This window comes from Tursiops truncatus, chromosome 7 (assembly GCF_011762595.2).
Source record: "Tursiops truncatus isolate mTurTru1 chromosome 7, mTurTru1.mat.Y, whole genome shotgun sequence".
NCBI lineage: Eukaryota > Metazoa > Chordata > Mammalia > Artiodactyla > Delphinidae > Tursiops > Tursiops truncatus.
The window spans coordinates 66,708,922-66,722,708 of NC_047040.1; the positions used below are offsets into that span (position 1 = coordinate 66,708,922).

The 13,787-nt window shown below is 37.8% G+C and overlaps 1 protein-coding gene across 10 annotated transcripts in view; it reads left to right on the forward strand.

Annotated features, from left to right (window-relative positions):
* Window positions 1-13,787, forward strand: part of SLC38A11 (solute carrier family 38 member 11) — a 67,569-nt gene that overhangs the window by 32,666 nt on the left and 21,116 nt on the right. For 9 of the 10 annotated variants that reach the window (XM_073807637.1, XM_073807636.1, XM_073807629.1 and 6 more), the window contains 4 exons: window positions 3,710-3,780; window positions 4,800-4,961; window positions 7,990-8,102; window positions 11,511-11,642. In XM_073807637.1, the coding sequence (XP_073663738.1) occupies window positions 3,710-3,780; window positions 4,800-4,961; window positions 7,990-8,102; window positions 11,511-11,642 (478 nt within the window). The remainder of the gene's footprint in view (window positions 1-3,709; window positions 3,781-4,799; window positions 4,962-7,989; window positions 8,103-11,510; window positions 11,643-13,787) is intronic. The other variant, XM_073807634.1, reaches the window with a different exon arrangement.

Here is a 13,787-nt window from a genome sequence, read left to right on the forward strand (position 1 = left end):
TAAATATGGATATGCTGTATCTCTCCATTTGTTTGTCTTTCAATAAAATTATGTCATGACATTAATATTATGCATATCTTTAAAAATAGTGTTTTTGTTGTCACTGCCATTTAAAAAACATTTTAACTGGTTCTTTTTTGTATACATCAACCCTATTAATTTTTGTGTATTAAGCTTGTATCCAGTGAAGTTGCTGAATGCTCTTATTAATCCCAATAGCTTGTCAGTAGATTCCCCTGAATTTTCTGTGTACATAATTATATTGTGTCCAAATAATTTATCACTTTCCAATGATTACATATCTTATCACTATCTTATTTTATTGCATTAGCTAAGAGTTCCAATAGTATATTCTGAAAGCTGTGATAGTGAACATCCTCATCTAGTTTCTGCCTTTAATTGTAATATTTCTAATTTTTCACTTTTAAGTATGTCACTTGCTATAGGTTTTGGTATATATTCCTTATTAGGTTAAGGAAGTTCTATTTTAATAATAGCGTGCTTAGCATGCTTGTCAAAATAAATACTGGATTGTATGCTTTCCTACCTATTTTGAAATGGTCAGTCATAAGCTTTTTTCTCCATTAATCTGTTAATGTGATGACTTATACTAAAAGATTTTTCTATTACTGAACTACTCTTGCACTTATTGGAAAAAACTCTTCTTAGACATGATTTTTTTCTTAAACATTGCTTGATTGCATTTGATAATATTTCATTTTCTATTTCAGCATCTATATTCTAAAGTCAGAGCGGTCTGAAACTTCATTTTCTCATCCACACTGAGTATCAATGTTTCATAAAGTATACCAAGAAACTTTCTCTTTTCTTTTTTCTGTGGAACCATTTTTCTGGAACTCAATCCCAGGCTAATTTATAAAAGGTTGGAAAACCATATTCAGTGTCTCTTTCCTTTATCTAGATTTGGACACACATTTTTTTCCTATCTGTAACATGTTTTTGGTATTTTCCATCTTATAAAATCAGTATCATTAAGCTGAACACAGAAAATCCAAAATCATCATAGGTACTATTTCACACTCCATCTTATCTAGGAATATCAAGGAACCATATGGACCAGGAAAAACCTTTTAAACTTAAATGAAACAAGAAAAATAAAAATAAAACTCCTACCTTTTCATTACTAATATAAGAGTTAAAAAGTAGGGCACCACCACAATCTGTACTGAAAGGAAAAATGAATATTATTCACCTGGGAATACCCTACCAGGGAAAGTAGATCATTTAAAACATATTAGAAAGTTAAAAATCTTCAAGCTTCTACAATTGTTAGTGCTGCCTTTTCTCAAAAAAATGTTTAAGGACTGTGGACAAAATTTGTATTTTTCCACATTAACATTGGAATTTGACAGGTATGCTGCTGTCGGTAATGGTCACTGCAATGAGTAGTGGAAGCAGCAGGTGGCAGCAGCTCCCACTCAACAAACTATGGGTTTCTGAGCAAGCACTGTAACAGCAGGAGGCCTCCCTTGCTTGCTCCTTAGTTCTTTTGTGTCTGTAATGCTCATTTCAAATATGGAAAGAAGTAATATAATGCATAAATCCCACTAACTTTGACAAAACAGATGAGACATTTTTGTGTCTACATTGAGAATGAATAACAAACTTAGGAAATAGATGGATTTATACCTAGTACCTTTATGCTTTCTAGGACCCTTCTTCCCTGTCCCCCTCTTCTATCTTATGCCTTTTTTGGATCTCACTGAAGCCTTTCCTTTTCAGGGAAGCTGGCCATACTTTTGGACATTTGCTACCTTCTATTAAATGAAACTGTATAATAATAACAATGTTAATACATAAGCTGATAATACTAGTGACCATTTATTGAATACTTACTGTATGCTAGGCTCTCCTCCAAAGTTTTTTTTTTTTGTTTTGCGGTACGCGGGCCTCTCACTGCTGTGGCCTCTCCCATTGCGGAGCACAGGCTCTGGACGCGCAGGCTCAGCGGCCATGGCTCACGGGCCCAGCCGCTCCGCGGCATGTGGGTTCTTCCCGGACCGTAGCACGAACCCGTGTTCCCTGCATCGGCAGGCGGACTCTCAACCACTGCGCCACCAGGGAAGCCCTCTTCCAAAGTTCTACATATTTTTCTTATTTAATTTACACAATAACTCAGTGAATTTGGTACTATTATTATTATCCTCATTTTATAGATATCAAAACTGAAGCACAGAAAGGTTAAGTACTTTGCCTAAGATACATAGCTAATAAGTGGATGGGGCCAGATCACACAGGCTGTCTGATCTTGGAGCCTGTGCTCTTCACTGCTACTCAGGGATTTGTTAAACAGGGAGACCAATCCCTGCCTATAGACAGGTTGGCAAATATTTTAATTCCACTAAGAAAGAGACTTATTCAAGCTATTTAAAGTACATATATTTCTAAAACCTCTTTGAGAAGTGTATATACAGGTGGGAATTTGAGGCGACTGGCAGTTCAGTAAGGAAGAGACAGACCAAAGAGACAGATCTCAACTTCTTTACTTACTGTTTGTGGAAGCTTGACCAGATATGTCACCACCCAGAGCTTGACTTTCCTAGTACATTAAATGGTGATAATAATACTTAGGTGTTATTGTGAAGATTGAGATAGCATAGGATAGTTCCTAGAACATAGTTAAGTACCTTTTCAATTAATATTAGTTCAAGTCTACCTTTCTCAATAAACTGTAGCGCCAACTGTGAATTTCCCTTGGGTAGGATGAACCTGGAAGAGTTAAAGGGAAATAGAGGGCAGCATTGAGGGCTTCCCTGGTGGCGCAGTGGTTGAGAGTCCGCCTGCCGATGCAGGGGACACGGGTTCTTGCCCCGGTCTGTGAAGACCCCATGTGCCGCGGAGCGGCTAGGCCCGTGAGCAATGGCCGCTGAGCCTGCGCGTCCAGAGCCTGTGCTCCGCAATGGGAGAGGGCACAACAGTGAGAGTCCGCATGCCGCAAAAAAAAAAAAAAAAAAGGCAGCATTGATTAACTGAGGAAGAATTTTGCATTATTAATGTTTGAATCTCCCTCAACAAGTATCTCAAATGATGAGTGCATAACAAATGTTTGTTGTTAAATTGATAAGTAGATAAAGTCACAGAGTTAAGTGGTCAATTCTAAATATGCAAAACTAGAGTCTCTCCAAGTCATGGGCATGCATTTTCAAGGACTGAGGTTAACAGTAACATTGGTATTCCCAGGAAATTTATTTACAATTTAAAAAGATGGGGATTTCCCCGGCTGTCCAGGGGTTTAGACTCTGCGCTTCCAATGCAGGGGGCACGGGTTCAATCCCTGGTCGGGGAATTAAGATCCCACATGCCGGGCAGCACAGCCAAAAAAAAAAAAAAAAAAATTAGGGCTTCCCTGGTGGCGCAGTGGTTGAGAGTCCGCCTGCCGATGCAGGGGACACGGGTTCATGCCCTTGTCCGGGAAGATCCCACATGCCGCGGAGCGACTGGGCTCCTGAGCCATGGCCGCTGAGCCTGCGCGTCCGAAGCCTGTGCTCCACAACGGGAGAGGCCACAACAGTGAGAGGCCCGCGTACTGCAAAAAAAAAAAAAAAAAAAAAAAAGATGAATGGGAGCCCCTTATTAATTTCTGACTTAAAGATGTTCAATTTATAGTGTGACATCATTTCTTGTTTTCTTTTATGCTTATGCTTGCATTTGTTTAATCATTCATCAAATTAACTGATTTCTCTTCTAGACCAAAAACAGAAGATGCCTGGATATTTGCAAAGCCCAATGCTATTCAGGCTGTTGGTGTAATGTCGTTTGGTGAGTAGATGGTTTCCAAGGCCCTTTCTGAATATGGAGTCTTCTGTACTAGGAAAAAGTGCTGTGGGGCTTCCCTGGTGGCACAGTGGTTAAGAATCCGCCTGCCAATGCAAGGGACACGGGTTCGAGCCCTGGCCTGGGAAGATCCCACATGCTGCAGAGCAACTAAGCCCGCGTGCTACAACTACTGAGCCTGAGCTCTAGAGCCCACAAGCCACAACTACTGAGCCCACGTGCCACAACTACTGAAGCCTGCGTGCCTAGAGCCCATGCTCCACAATGAGAAGCCACGACAATGAGAAGCCCGCACACCGCAACGAAGAGTAGCCCCCACTCACCACAAGTAAAGAAAGCTTGTGCACAGCAACAAAGACCCAACACAGCCAAGAATAAATAAGTAAATTTATTTTTTTTAAAAAAAGGTGCTGTGTGTCTGGAGAGCAGACGTCCTAAGTTTTAGACTTCCCATTAGCAGCGTATGATCCAGTTTGTGCCAACATAAAATTAGGCTGAAACTTTTCTCACTCATCACCAGAATGTGCTTCAATTTGGACAAGTCTCTTCCTCATGCAGAAAACTCATTTAAGTCTTCTTATTTCTTAACTTGAAAATCTAGCAAGTGTTATGGACTTCTTCAAAACCTTGCACACAAAGTATTGTGAATTGGCCATCTAAAGTTACTCTGTTATATCCCAGATGGGAAAGGAAGCCCTGGACTGAAAATATGGTGTTGTTTAGATTTCCTTTAAGATTGGAAAGGCCACTGGGAAATGGGAGAGAAAGTTGGCTAGGCCTGGTATATATCAAGAGTGACATGAGGAGAATATAAGCCTAATGTGAATGAAATTTCTCATTCCTACAGCTGTTAGAAAGATTATTTCTGACATATTTAGTAAATTAGTATATCTGAACTTCAGTTCATTAGTATTTCAAAGTAGCGTACATCTCTGAATTTTCTGAAGGAAAGGGAGAACTATGGTGCTTGCTTTAATAATGCTTTTTTTTCCCTTGTATTGCAGCATTTATTTGCCACCATAACTGCTTCTTAGTTTATGGTTCTTTGGAAGAACCCACAGTAGCTAAGTGGTCTCGCATCATCCATGTGTCCACCTTGATTTCTGTATTTATCAGTATTCTCTTTGCTACATGCGGATACTTGACATTTACTGGCTACACCCAAGGTAAAATGAAAAATTCAGTATTAGCATATTTTGGTGTTCATATGGAGTGGTGCTATCACTTCTCATTTTAAGTACAATTATACCCAATGTTCTACTTCAGAGTAGAACCCATTCTCTCCCCTACCTTCCTGCCTCTCCTAATTTTCCTGATTTTCTCCTTTTTAAACTGCTAAGCTTCTTCTGTAGTCCATTCTCCCTCCTTCCACGGTATCACTTCAAAGCACATGAATTCCAGCTTCCCTCTCTACTAGTCCACTGCAGTTTCACTTTCGAGGACACCAATATCCTCCCACTCTTCAAAACTAACAGTCTTCTTGGTTCTGATTTTCATGGACCTCTCTGAGTCACTTAACAGTTCTGTACATTCTTTCTTTCCTCCCGCAGAGAAAAGAGCACTACCATACCATCATTCACTCCCTTAATATTTTTTTCTTTCTGAGTGATTCATCTTTACTTTCTCCTACCTCCTCTCCCTCTCTCCCCACAAAACCCCATTAACTGGCTCAAGCAAGTTGGCTTTTTTTCTCTCAACAAATTCTTGGAGATTTTCATTGTTTTAACTCTAGTCCAGAACTTTCTTTTCATCTCCAGCCTCTTGCCTGCAGGACATTTCTACTTAGTTGTTTCACTCTTGCCTTAAACACAAAATACATCTTTCCCACAAAACCAGGCCTTTCCCTCCTCACCCCAACTCTCATCCCAGGACCCCACACTGAATTCACTTCTCTTTTCTTCTGTTCATCCAGGCCCAACAACGGAATGGTCATCTCTTCTACATCCTTGACCCTTACATTCACTCATCTCTGTAGTGTGAGAGTTAGGGTATTCTGACAGCCTGCTAAATACTATGATTCATGCATTTCACAGCTTTTGCAGGTTTGTTATCTCATTTGACCTTCAGACAACCCTAAGAAGGTAAGTGGAATAACTAGTTTTACCCCCTGCCTAGAACACAAAGAGGCGGAGTAACTTGCCCAAGCTGGCTGCTGACAAAGTAGAAAACACATCTCCTAACTTTCAGTCCCATTTTCTTTCCATTCCATCTTGTCATCTACCCCATTTTGGATACATATGGCCCATTAAAAACTGTCTCTTAGCCTCTAGTTCTGCTTAGCTTACTTTTCAGATGACACTGAAGTACTCTTGGGTGGGTGGTACATTGTTCCAAATGCAGGTTACAGGTGACTATGATTATAGGGAGAGATTTCTCAAGAAATAAAGAAGATGGCTTCATAAAAGAGTGCTGAATAACAAAATCCCAGTGCCATCGAAACTATAATACCGGTGTGTGCCATTAGAGTGCAGTAATGAAGTGACCTTGAAAATCTTGATTAAAATTGTTTCAAAACATTGCCATGTATCACTATTGCTACATAGTTTGCAAAGACAAATAGCCTGTAGGCTCCAGTCTGCACAGGACCTTGGTTTTAAATGCCTTTTCTGTAAGACATAAACCCTTTTTCTTAGTCACACCTTCCTGGTGTTTTTATCATTAGTAATTCTGCAGATATAATTAAGTCTTTATATAACAAAGCTGACAGGTTGGTTTTGGTTTTGGTTGTCTGTTTTTGTTTTTTTTTCTTTCTTTCTTTTCTAGCTATAATTCCCTAAAATACACTTAGACTCAACCTAGAATAAGCTGAGGTTGTTTCTTCAGGCCATTTTGCCTTAGGCAAATCTAGTCTTGTTTGCGCACACTGCATGCTTCTTTTCCCTTTCATTACATAAACTCCAGCTTGTGAGGCAGTGAGAACTCTACATTGTTCTTGAATTTCCCAGTGACTTTTGAAAAGGTACAGGGCCTGTTTTTTAGTGGAGGTTAGTGAACAGGGAGCTTTGGGCCTTTTTTCTCAGAGTGTTGGAACCCTTTCAATCAACCTTGGATGAACCTCTGCCACTACTGCTTTGTGATTTAATCTCCTTCTGCCCAAAAGGAACACTAAAAAGTAATGTACATTTACTCCAATTGACAGGGGGAGGGGAAAAGAGTCACTTAAAGTAAGTCTTGGGAAGAGGCAGGTCATTTAGTCTTTCAATGAAAAAAAAAAAGTACAGAAGTATTATTATTTTGTTTTCTTTGTAAACAGTGTGGTAGTGTGTGACTTTTATCTAATTTTCTAGTCAGTCTCATCGAAAAATGTGACAAACATTTTAAAATGTAAGCATGTTATATTTAGGAAATAAACAGTCTCAAATATTCTTTGTTTCTATATTGGGAAACTTTTTGCTGACATGATCTGTGCCCTCATTAGATCCCTGCATTTCCTCACAGGTGTCTAAGAAAATACAGTCTCTAAATAAGAATTGGTTCAATGTATATATGGTCCATCGTTTAGTTTGGAACTAATTAAATATAATACTCTGCCTGGGAAATAACCATATTTTCACAGTTTTGAATCAGTGCATTTACCTCAGACTCATCAGATAACATGGAAGATAATGTATGTTTGGAATTCCTTGCTGTGGCCCTGAGTTTGTGATTAAACTCTATAGCGTGATATACAGGAAATTCAGCTCCCTACATGTACTAGTCTACTGTTCCTTTCAGGATTGTCCTTGATCTAAGAATAACATTTCAAAAGGAAATTTGTTTATTTTAACAGACTTTTTTTTTTTTTTTAATAATGAAGTCACTTACTTACCAGAAACAAAGACCAGAAGCAAGTTTATAAAACCAGTGCACAAGAATTTAGGGAGTTGATTCTGGTGTAAGAAGACAATGGATAAAAGTATTTTTCAGAACTTGGTACAAATATAAGGCTAATCTTCTAAAAACAAACACTGAGAGTAAGAAAAAAACTATTAGTGATGAATTTGCTTTCAAGTGGAACATGTGCTACTTTTAATGCCCATCAGTAATTATATAGTTTTTGAATGCAAAATTTATGTTTAGATTTGGCAGTCTATTCTATTAAATTAAATGACGTTTATGTAGCTTCACTTATATAATATCCAATATCTCATTTATTAGATATTTATCTCAATACCCAGTATCTATTAAATACATCTATTTTATATTATTCTCTAGGAGACTTATTTGAAAATTATTGCAGAAATGATGACTTGGTAACATTTGGAAGGTTTTGTTATGGAGTCACTGTCATTTTGACGTACCCGATTGAATGCTTTGTGACTAGAGAGGTAAGCACAACTTCTTTCCAACACTTTACCTAGGTCATCTCTCTACTGCATTAATTTGGGGCGATTTATAAATCATTTGATTTTGCAAATTCCCAAGTGCATGACAAGTAATATAATGTATAAAATTTTCTCTTTTAACCAGTTTAAAGATAAATTCATATTCAAATATTTACAAGATATTTTTTCAAAAGTTGGATTTGAAAATCATGTTTGGTAGTTTAGTTTATATTAACGTAAGTATAAATATTAATACAACTGCATTCCAAAGTGAATGCCAGCATTTAATAACGTCAGACCAAGATTTTATTTTACTCATTCTTTTTTTTTGTTTTGTTTTGCGGTGTGCGGGCCTCTCACTGTTGTAGCCTCTCCCGTTGCGGAGCACAGGCTCCGGACGCGCGGGCTCAGTGGCCATGGCTCACGGGCCCAGCTGCCCCGCAGCATGTGGGATCTTCCCGGACCGGGACACGAACCCGTGTCCTCTGCATCGACAGGCGGACTCTCAACCACTGCGCCACCAGGGAAGCCCTATTTTACTCATTCTTACAAAGAAATTAAGTACTAAGGTTTAAAACATGTTTTACAAAATTGTTTTTTGGCTAAAATATTTTATAAGTCAACATGTTTTAAAGGCACCACAGGACAGATTTGATGAGTTTTATTAGTTTTAAAAAACTAAAATATTTTATTTTTCATGAAAACCCAAAATTCAATTTAAACCATTAGTTTTACAGATATATTTTATTCTATATTTATAAATTTATAAATGTTTATGTAAATATAAAATAAACATTTCTTTATTCATTCATAAATTTATAAATATGTTTATTATGATAAATATATTTATCTATTTATACTTATATACCATATAAAATAATAGAGTATATTATTTACTTATATCTGTATATTCAGATATTTCACTTATAAAGTCAACTCCAAGTTATGTTATATAGCCCACCTGAATTTGTAGAGGAAGATTAGGTAAAAGAGAACTAATTCTTTTTGTGTAAAATTGGATAATGTGGCTTGTCAGGAATCCTTTATACAGTATGCTAAAAATCCACTGTACCATTTAGCAGAAAAACATGATCCTGCTTCATAGTGGTTCTTTCAGGAATCACACTGAAAAGGCTTAGTCTTAGGATCTATTCCTAGAGGCTGTTTACACAGTGCACCATGTCAATGGGTCTAATGTGTGAAGCGAAATGCCTACAGAGCTTCAGATACACTAATGGACAGGCTTCTAGAGGCACACCAGTGCTTACCTTATGCCACTTCTGCAGATAGGGAACTGCACAAGAAAAAGAAATGAGGAAATGTTCAGCACTATGTATATCCTTTGCAGTTAATCACTTGTCCTCACTTACAAATGTATAACTCATAGGCCAGCTCTCCTCAAATATAGGGAGCAGTAGACAGAACTTGATGAATATCTTTTAAATTGAAGAGCCTTTAAAATTTTTGCCAACTATTGTTGGATGCCAGAAATGGTTTTATTTTAGTTTCTGCCCAGTACTTTAGGTTCAAATCTGATCTCTAGATCAGCAATAATAAATGGTGCATTCTCATGTGGTTTCTGGTGAACTGCTTGTGGTCTGTCAGAGTCACTCCACCTGTATAGCTTATGTCTTCAGTACTTGGAACTTGTGTTTCCTTTCTAGCTGCCATGACAGGAAGACAGAACTGAACCAAGATCTCTGCCATGGTAGCAAATACTAGGCAGAGGAACTTTGCATATACCTCACCCGTTCACTTCCTTTTTCTTTCTCTCCTTGCTGCGCGCGCACACACACACACACACACACACACACACACACAAATATACAGTTGGCCTAAATATAATCAAAGCTGTTTCTATTCACAGGTAAAGTAGCCAGCCAAGTACAGGGGTGCCACAAAGCCAGTCTGTGCCTAATAAATACTCTCACTAGCCTGCCCCACTCAGTGATCTTCATCTATAAGAATGAACTTCAGGGGCTTCCCTGGTGGCGCAGTGGTTGAGAGTCTGCCTGCTGATGCAGGGAACGCAGGTTCGTGCCCCGGTCTGGGAAGATCCCACATGCCACGGAGCGGCTGGGCCCGTGAGCCGTGGCCGCTGAGCCTGCGCGTCCGGAGACTGTGTCGGAGCCTGTGCTCTGCAATGGGAGAGACCACAACAGTGAGAGGCCTGTGTACCGCAAAAAAAAAAAAAAAAAAAAAAAAGAATGAACTTCAAATTAGATAATATTTGGAAGGACATTACCAATTGTAAAACCATAAATGAGTAAGAGTGATTAGTATCCCCATTTAATTATTAACAGTTATGGCAGTATCCCGTCAATGGGGGACTGTTACTCAACTAGGAATGCTACGTATCACAGTTATTAAGGTCCCCCAGCATCTGACCCTCTCCCACCATTTCCAATACTTGTCTCATGGTTCTTTTGCATAAAGCTACCACCCTATTCAGGCTGTCTCCTCCTTGTCCCCCATAGGTATCTTTACTGTTCTTACTTCTTTGCTCTTTTTCACACTGTTGCCTTGGTCTATAATTCTGTTCTAAATCCCATCCATGTTTCAAGTCCTACCTCAAGCCAAGGTAGGACAAGCACATTTCAGGAATACTGTAAAACCAATTACTCTCAGGGAATCAGATCTAGATAACTAAAGCACTGTCTAGTTCTGAATTGTATTTGATCTTTTTAATCTGTCAAAAATTGATCACTATTTGTTCCATTAGATTGGTTGGATCTCTCCAGTTAGGATGTTAATTTCTGAGACTAGGAATCATCTCCTAGACATTTTCTCTTAGCAAGTCAGTAAATAAGTAACTGTTGATCGATTTCCTGATCTGAGTATCAATGGAAAATGGTAATCAACTCTTCTCCATTTTTGTTGAGGAAAGGCGAGATAAAATAGACTTGGCTTGTATCAAATAGGATTTAGATTATATGAAATTAATTTCCTGTTAGTAAAGGATATTACACACCCATTATTATTAAAGGATATTGTGCTAACCCCTTCCTTAGAGGTCATTCAAATAATCTAAATAGCATCTGTAGTTTGTGTAAGTGGTAACCTTGTTGGACTCAAGGAGGAAGGATAAGGTAACTTCCCAAGGTCTCTCCTACACTTGAGAAATATATTTATACACACATTAGTATGCCGTGTTCTGAGTCTGGAATGTAATCCACTGCCTGTCTGATAGTTCAACAAAGAATACTTGTTATTGATATGTGTGTGTGTCTATGTGTAAATACTTTAGAAACGATAGAACATTCATTCATATGGCTTTGGCTTAAGATTTGATTGATTGCCTAATTGGTAGTGTTTTATACAGTCCTAACTACTATAATATAAAATACTCTCTTAATAAGTCCTGCACAACTCTGAGACTCCCTCTCTAAATAATCTGTTTATATTTGGCAGGTAATTGCCAATGTGTTTTTTGGTGGGACTCTTTCGTCAGTTCTCCACATTATCATAACAGTGGTTATCATTACTGTGGCCACACTTGTGTCATTGCTGATTGATTGCCTTGGAATAGTTTTAGAGCTCAATGTAAGTACATTTAAAGATTCTAAGAATCCCTTTTAAAATAATGTTTACATTTAACATGAGATGTATTTTCCCTTAACAAAGGTGTCACTTTCTAAAGTGGAATGAAAATGTGTTTGTTATATTACAGTAAATATTTATAAAGATGATATTGTGTACTTTATAGGACTATATTTTTAGAGCAGTGGTTCTCCAGTGGGGGAAACATTGCCCTTCCCTCTCCACCTGCAGGGGACATTTAGCAATGTCTAGAGACATTTTTAGTTGCCACAACTGGGTAGGCTGGTGCTAGTGGTATCTAGTGGGTAGAGGACAGGAATGTGGCTAACCATCCCACAATGAGCAGGGTAACCCCTACTACAAAGAATTATCCAATCCAAAATATCAATAGTGCTGAAATTACGATATTGGTTTAAAGGACTTTTTTCATATTCTGTTTTCTGTAGAACATACATATTACTGAAAATAACAGTAAATTAAACGGATCTGGAAAGTCCTATGCAGAGTGAAGATAGGTCTAGAGAGATTAATTAAAATATGTAATGAAGAGACTTATATCCACACCCCACATTCACTTACCCTGGCGCAAGTTCTTCTTTTTTTCTTTGAAGTGTTTTTTTCTCCCTCTAGACTTTACTTTGTAGTCTCTACTGCTGCTTCCCAAATCTAGGTCCTCATCATATCACATCTGAATTAGTACTGGCGTTTTGCTTCAACTAGCATATATTTAAGCTCTGCTTCCAATTTATCACCATCCTGCTTAAAAATCTCCACTTTCCTACCAACAAGCATAAAATCTGTTGCCTTTATGATCTGACCCCAAACCTTCTATGGAAAGTTTTTTACCATTAACTTCCCATAATCTGCCCTCAGCTCTAGTCGATCTTATTTTTGACCTACGAGTAAGCCATATTAATTCTTTCTTTTATCCTTTGGCTTATGTTTATTCTTTCCTGTAATTATTATTTTCCTTTCCTTTCTATGCAAATATTACAAAGATTTAAAATTTAGTACATTTTCTAACTTGTTTATTTGTTGATCAGGTATATATTGCATAATTACAGTTGAGCCTTGAACAACATGGGTTTGAACTGCACAGGTCCACTTGTGTACAGATTTTTTTCAATAAATATGTGCTACATGAACCTCAGTTGGTTGAATCTGCAGATATGGAGGAACCAAGTATGTGGAGGGCTGACTATAAGTTATACACGGATTTTCGACTGCTCAGAAACCCCTTAACCCTTACATTATTCAAGGGTCAAGTATACTGTATTCCACACAACAGAGATACAAGGATGGGAGGAAATCAGAAAGGATCCATGCTATCGTGGAGCTTACAATCTCACAAATAAAAGTTCAGCTGCTATATAGGCAATGAAGAAAAGAAAGAGGTATAAGTAGACTCCGAAAAGACATTTTTGAGAAAAGATTGACAGAATTTGGTAACCAATTCAACTGGGAGGACAGGGGGATAGAGGGACACATCAAGAATGACTTCTTGGGATCCAGCAATTCCTCTTCTGGGTATTTATCCAAAGAAAAACAAAAACACTAATTTGAAAATATATATGCACCCTGAAGTACATGGCAGCATTATTTACAGTAGCCAAGATATGGAAACAACCTAAGTGTCCATCAATAGATGAATGAATAAAGAAGATGTGGTATGTATATACAATGGAATACTACTTGGGCAAAACAAAATGAAATCATAGTTGGATCCAGAGTGTATTATGCTAAGCGAAATAAGTCACACAGAAAAAGACAAATACTGTGTTATCTTACTTATATGTGGAATCTAAGAAAGATTAAAAAAAAATGAAAACAGGCTCATAGATACGGAGAACAAATGAGTGGTTGCCAGAAGGGAGTGGTGAGGGGGGTGAAATAGGTCAAGGAGATTAAGAGATACAGACTTCTAGTTATAGAATAAATAAGCCATGTGTATGTAATATACAGCATAAGGAATATGGTCTATAGTACTGTAATAACTTCGTATGGGGACAGATGATTTACTAGACTCATTGTGGTGATCATTTTATAATGTATGTAAATGTCAAATCACTATGTAGTACACCTAAAACTAACATAATATCGTATGTCAACTATATGTCAGTTTTTAAAAGTGACCAAAAGAAAAAAAGA